The sequence below is a fragment of the Salmo salar genome, chromosome ssa20 (assembly GCF_905237065.1).
Source record: "Salmo salar chromosome ssa20, Ssal_v3.1, whole genome shotgun sequence".
NCBI classification, from domain to species: domain Eukaryota; kingdom Metazoa; phylum Chordata; class Actinopteri; order Salmoniformes; family Salmonidae; genus Salmo; species Salmo salar.
The window spans coordinates 39459115-39466193 of record NC_059461.1 but is presented as its reverse complement, the minus strand read 5'-3'; the positions used below and the strand labels follow the sequence as shown (position 1 = coordinate 39466193).

Here is a 7079-nt window from a genome sequence, read left to right as displayed (position 1 = left end):
ACTTTGAAAACGTGCACCCAGCCTTGCTGATTTAAAAGGTCTGGACACAGTACTCTCTCTTGTCTATCTTTACATGTGAGGGCAGTTTCACCTCTGTCCTTTCTCTTTCTGCTCACTATTGTAACTTTCTCATCCCACTTTTGGTCATAAAAGCATTGTCTGAAAGTATAAATAACAACAACTTCAGAGTAAAGCCAGTGTGCTGCCATGTCTCTTTCCGAGACCACGGAATAAAGTCATTTTCAAGTCATTTTCTCTGCTGGTGGGGAGCCCTGACAAGAGCCCGACCAACATGTTTTTTGGGGGCCGCAAAACATACCGATACAATATATGCGCCGATATACTGTTTTACATCAGGGAAATGAAAAAGTGTCATTTTTACACACTGAATTCTCATAAATAGCCATCCAACATTGTCTAATAACTATGCTTCAAATGTTGATTTCATACATTGTGACAATAATGACACATCATGAGAACGGCTGCAAGTGTACAGATATTCATTAGACTCCCTTTTCTTTCACACTATATCTTGAATATCGGTTATCGTTGGAGTTATCGGACGATACCAATATAGTGTTAAAAGGCCACTATTGGCAGATAATATCAGTGAACCTATATAATCGGTTGGGCTCTAGCCCTGACACAACTTAATGCTGACCCCTTGTGTTCATCTTTAGGCACCGCAGATGTTTGCAGTGTCAGAGAACCAGGCTCTCCAATTACCCCACACTAAGAACCATTCAGAGTCAACTACATTTAATCTCAAGCCATTTGAGGAAATTTTCTGAAATGGAACCAACCAACTACCAATCAACTTTACCACTATTTTCCTAATTTCCTCATATTAAAAAACACGTGAGTCTTCATCCCCAATTTTAACCACACGTCCACTGTCTCCAAACCATCCACTCACACACCTTCTGAGAGTAACATCACCCCAGAAATGCCAAAGACAAGCACATTCTCCAAAACATCGCTCCTGATTATCATCTAAAATCTTCTTAAATATGATTTTGCTATCCCCCGACCTCATGTCTCATTACCATAGATATGCAATTTGGCAAACTACCCTCCAGGTTGGCACTAAACCTTCCAGGGGAATAACGTTATCAAACTACAATGTTAATGTCTTGAAACTTTTGGTGCCATCCTTGCTTCCTTTAAGTGTCACTGCTTCCCACCAAGACTGCCTGGTAAGCAATGGATACTTTACATTAAAGGCAAAGTATTTTAATATTTAACCTAAACAATGTCAATGATAGTGTATATTGCATTCTAGAGTGTAGCAGTTCAGTTTATGTTTTTTTGTAGTTCTATGTTCTTTATAGTTTGTGTTCATAGTCTAAACTCTATTGTATGGTTCTCTGCTGTTCAGTTTGCAATGGTTGTTTTCACTATATATTTTGCAGTTCTAACTGTGTTGTAGTTTAATCTGTCTTGTAGCCTATCCAATTGTGTAGTTTGTAATCAAGTTGATATTAAGTAAAATGGAGCCTCTCTAAATCTCAGTGGACTCTATCATCTCTAGACGTGAGGGTCCGGCCCAGGGGGTGGGCAGCTGAAGGAGGGAAGGGGAACCTTTCACATCCTCACAAGGCGGTGGGGAGAGGGTTAGGGCAATGGGGGCAGGGAGAGGGACTGAGGGCAGGGGAGGGAAGGTTGACAGGGCCGGTGGTGGGGGAGGGGAGCTGGAGGATGAGGGGGTGGGGGTGGGTTTGGACCCCAGCTGTCCCACCTGTTGCTCCAGAGCCTGGTTCTTCTGTAGAGTCTCCACATAGCTGACCTGAAGCTGTGCCTGGTATTTCAGCACACGCTCCTTCTCGTCAATCCAGGTGTGTCGTTCCTGGTCGAAACTAAGGGCCTGGCGCTCTCTCTGTTGACGTTCTAGACGTAAGGCCCCCTGGAGCTGATCCAGCTGCTCACGCAGGATCCCTGATTCCACCTGGGCCTCTTGGCACTTATGCTGGGCCTCCTGGTGGAAGTGGGCCTCCTGACACAAGTGGGCCCCCTGATGAAGTCGAGCTTCCGTGCGCAGTTGGGCTTCCTGGTGGAGATGAGCCTCCTGATATAGATGGGCATTCAGGCGCTGGTGGGCCTCCTGGTGCTGCTGCATGTCACGCCACTGGGCCTCTTCACGCTGCTGCCTCTCTTGTCTCTGCACCTCCTGTCTCTGGGCTTTTGCCTCGTCACTCTGGAGGCTTAGCAGGGCATCTGAGGTGGAGGTGAGAGGGGTGGACGAGGGCTCTGAGGGGGTGCGGGGGGAGTAGAGAGCCCCCCAGTGTGGGAGTAGCCCCACAGCTCCTAGGGTTTGGGTTATGGCAGGATCAACCCCTCCACCCATCTCCCACAGAGCTTGTTTAAGACCCAGCACCTCAGCCTCAAACACACCCAGCTTCTCCCTCAGGATAGACACCTGACAAAGGGAATGAGGAATAGTATGAGTCTGTCAATATGTGTGTGCATGGTCCAGTTTCACTTCCATCCCTAACTCTGAACGGACAGGATAACTCATCTACTGTAGTGTGCACATTAGTGTCATCAGATAGGTGACTTACAGGTTTCTATGTGTATGGGTTGTTGGAATCGGCTAAACTTTGAACATTGAGATATTAAATAAATGATAGAGAAGAAGCCTTGAATAGAGTGGAAGAGAATGGGTTTTATGTCAGAAGTTAAGGGTTCTCTGTAGAAAGCCAGAAGGCTTTGGAATGTGTTTGATGGAGGAGAGGAGAGCGACGTGTTGATATAGGGAAGACAGATAGATATCTGTGGATTAGGTGAAGGAGGGGTTAAGGTCAGGAGGTGAGGGGTGAGGTCAGTTCTCCTTAAGGGAGTAATCAGGGTTTAATATCTGGTTACCTTCTTCCTGTTGGGCATAAACTGTAAGGATTGGAGAGAGGGAGGGTCTTAAGTAGGCTGTATATAACTGTGATGGAGAGAAATGTTTCGCTGTCTGATTACAGCTGTACAGAACCTTTGGGAAGAATTAAACTTGGTTAAAGCTTCTCTAGTGTCCGTGGGTTATTTACTGAAAAATATGAACCTAACAGGGTATAGGTACCTCGGTCAGCGTCCTCCTCAGCTCTCCCTGGCAGCGCTCCAGCTCCAGGCTCTTGGAGCTATATGAGTTCTTGAGGCCCAGCATGGCCTCCTCCCGGTCCCTAAGCTGGGCATTGGCCTCCTTCAGCTGGCCCCTGAGGGCCACCATCTCCCCCGCCCGCTGGGTCACCTCCGCCTGGCTCTCCCTTAGCTGCTGCTTCAGCAGGGAGATCTCCCCTGCCTTCTGACACACCTGGACCATACGTAGTAGAGCAGTGTTATGGGGAGGCTGTTCACACAGTCGCACACACGCGCACACACAGACACACACACACAAACACACCTCCCACTTGGTCTCATCCAGGCATGGCAGTATGTCAGTCTGTTCCTTCCTGAAGTGCAGACACTTCCTCTCCAGCTCCTCTCTCTGGGCCAGCAGGGCAGCCATCTCCTCCTGCAGACGTCGCTTGTCCTGTGACAGACGGGTGATCTGGGCCTGCAGGGCATTCTGGGAGCGCTGGGCGCGACGGGTCACCTGCACACAGAGGAAGAGAGTATCAACATTTGGTAGACTGTTATTGGTTACCGCTGCTGTGGAATGTGTGGTCACCTGCTGCAGACGGGAGGCGTAGTTCTGCCCCAGCTCGTCCATCTGCCTCTCCCACACATGCTGCTTCTCCTCAAACACCTGGACGATGGCGGCCTCGCTCTGCTCCAAGTTACGATGCATGTGCTGCACCTGGGAAAGGGGATGAGAGGGAGGAGAGAAGAAAAAGAGGACAGAAGAGGAGGACAGGATTTTTGGGACTAACCCAAAGCAATGACAATTGCTACATTCATGAAATCTATGAAAATAAGTCACGCATGAACATTGACCCCAAAATTATCTTTCAGCTCTCACCTCTTGCTCCTTCTCCCAGAGACGGTTCTCCAGGTCTTGGATGACATCATCAGAGGAAGGAGCGGGACGTTGGGGTCCTGGGGTGTCCCCCAGGTGGTTCAACTGCTGATAGGACGAGGAGCTCTTTACTGAAGAGGAGCGGTCACTGTATGAGGTACTCAGCCCATTCTGGAATAGTTGCATACATTTATATAAAGTCCACTCCTGCTGTGGCTTTGGTATGATAGTGTACCAAACTGGATAGATGCATATACCCAGAGAAAGTGAAACAAATGTACATGAATTGCTACTGGTGAGCTGCACTGCACTAAAAGGATGTTAGCACTCATCAGGAGTCGACTGCAGTGGCTTTCATTATGTTTAAAAGATCCCATTTGCGGAGCAGCAAGCAATGCACCCACCTGGTAGCCTGGTTGCTCCAGCTTTTCCAGAGCCACTGCAGCTCCAGCTGTGGTCCCTAGTCTGTTGATATTGCTGGTAGAAGCACTGAGAGGCCCCAGGGCCTCTTGAGGCCCATAGCCCAAACCAGAGCCTGCATAAGTGGGCAGGCTGGTCAGGGAGTTCCTCCCTGAATCTGACATCCCTCCATGGACCCCTCCATTACCCTTACCCCCTCCTGCTCCCTCTGCCAGGCATCTGCCCCTCCCTGGGCTGTCCTGGTCTAGGAGGAGGGCCTCTGGGACTGCCACTAGTCCTCCTCCCCCTGCTCCTCCTTCTCTCTGCCCACCCACACCCCTACCCTCACCTCCACCCCCACTGGTTGGGCCAATGAGGTTCTGCATGGAATGAAAGCTCTTGGGAACCACTGGTTTGAAGGCAGAGGGACGAACCAGCCCCGAGTTGTTCTGGAGGGTTGAAGGCCAGGAAGAGGCAGAGAGAGAAAGGGAGATAGAGGGGGAGAAAAACGGTTTGCGTAGAGGGATATGAGTAAAGACAGTTCTAAAGAAACTGGAAAGGAAACTGTTAGCATAACAACACATTAAAGCTTTTACATTACTGTCTTAAATCAGTAGACAATAGAAATCATTATGAAATACTATGCCAATAATTATTTGTAAGACCTTTTCACCATTCTATTTCATCAGATGTTATAAGAAAATGAAGTCTTTATGTAGCTAACTGTGTAATTATGAAGTCATAATGTAACTGCAATGATATAATGATACAGCAGCATATATGTGTTGCTGTGATCTAATTGTGAGCTAACCCAATATGCCAATAAGTCACATAGCTACAAACATACAGTACTTGTTTGAGAAGAGGAACATACCTGCTCTAGTTTGCCAGAGACAGGCAGGATTTTGGGTGGGTTGTGGGTTGGAGGGTTGTTGTGATTGTCGGTTTTGTTCTCTCCAGTTTCTTTGTGTTGGTGGGGAGTCATCCCAGTACCACTGTCATTCCCCCCCAGTCCCACCACGTTACTGCATGCATCCAGACTCACAAAACCACCTTGTGTCTCTCTCTCCCGCTCCACCCTCTCTATCTCAACCCTCTCCCGCTCTCCATCCCTCTCTACCCTCTCTCTTTCCCTCTCTACTCTCTCTCTTTCCCTCTCTCTCTCAACCCTCTCCCGCTCTCTCTCCCTCTCTACCCTGTCTCCATCCCTCTCTCTTTCCCTCTCTCTTTCCCTCTCTCTCTCAACCCTCTCCCGCTCTCTCTCCCTCTCTACCCTGTCTCCATCCCTCTCTACCCTCTCTCTTTCCCTCTCTCTCTCAACCCTCTCCCGCTCTCTCTCCCTCTCTACCCTGTCTCTATCTCTCTCTGCCCTCTCCGTTTCCCTCTCTCTCTCAGCCCTCTCCCTTTCTCTCTCCCACACTCTTTCTCTCTCCCTCTCTTTGCTCTCCATTTCCCTCCCTCTACTCTCCCTCTCTCTCTCCCACTCCATCTCCCTCCTTCCCGCTCCGTTCCCGTATCCCACCCATGGATCCTCCTGGTCACAGTTGGATGCCGTTGTAGTGGTATGGTCTGTGTCAGAGTCCGGTGGCCGGTCTGTTCCAGTCCCAGTCCCAGTTCCAGTCCCGTTACCAATACTAACACTTCCTCTTTCGTCACTAGACGCGGTTCCCTCTGAGACTGTCTCTGGGGGGAGTCGTTCGGTCCTGCAGCTACGGACGGCGGGGCAATGGCGAGACAGGGCCGGGGCGCGGGGCAGGGTGGTCCTAGTGCCCACTGATTTCATGGCAAACTCCTGCTCCCCTGCCACTCCGCTACCCACACTGCCCATGGCGAGGGGTCAGGGGTCAGAGGTGAGGAGTTAAGGGGGACAGAGGGTCACTCTGCCTCACACACTGGGAAGCAGTGTGGGTCATCATGGGTTAAAGGGGGAACTGGATGCACACACACTGAAGGGAAGGAGAGAGAGAGAGAGAGAGAGAGAGAGAGAGAGAGAGAGAGAGTAGTTAAACATGTTCTGTTCATAAGTACCCTCACACACAATCATCTGAACAATTATACACAGTGAAATGCAGTGTAGCTCCAGTCAAATAGTGTTGTCGTACGCAACATCCAATTTTACATAGTTACTATTATGGTAGTTTCTGAGTTTATAAGTTACTTATGCGTGCAACACGTGTGTGTGCATGTGTGTGTGTGTGTGTGTGTGCGTGCGTGTCTGTGTATAGGTCTACATATGTTGACAGCTACATCAGGTAACAGCTGGCTACCCTTGCACCTCTCAATCTACTATGCATTCTAGATGGAGTGATTGCTGCAAAAGGAAGCAGGAGTACAGCCCTTCTCACTAACTCTCTCCTACTACATAATGTGTGTGTGTTGGCATACAGTACACTACCCCGGTGCCCTCCTGCCTTGATATGAGAGAGGAAGAGAGAGAGAGAGATGGAGAGAGAGAGAGAGAGAGAGAGAGAGAGATGGAGAGAGAGAGAGGGTTGCTCTTGCCACAGGCATAACCCCCTCCCGTGTCAATGTGTTACAATATTTACTTCCAGTGTGGTGACTTGTAGTAGAAGCCTAACACACTGTCTCTCTACTGATCTGAGGTCTCCTCTCACCCCCGCCCTTCACCATTCAATCCAACTCTCTCACCCCTCCCTCCATCCCAACGCGACTATATCAGCATTCGAATCGCACCAAGACTGAATCGACCGCGTTCCCCCGAAACATTCACGGTTATTAG

At 49.3% G+C, this 7079-nt stretch overlaps 1 protein-coding gene across 1 annotated transcript; it reads right to left on the bottom strand.

Moving 5' to 3' along the window:
• Positions 1-1501: 1501 nt before the first annotated feature.
• LOC106580595 (leucine zipper putative tumor suppressor 3-like) lies at positions 1502-6173 on the bottom strand (the record flags this gene model as incomplete). Its single annotated transcript, XM_045703368.1, has 7 exons — positions 1502-2416; positions 3065-3295; positions 3386-3577; positions 3653-3781; positions 3944-4156; positions 4222-4788; positions 5775-6173. Coding segments are annotated over 7 exons (2646 nt in total), but the record flags the coding sequence as incomplete, so codon positions are not given.
• Positions 6174-7079: the final 906 nt, after the last annotated feature.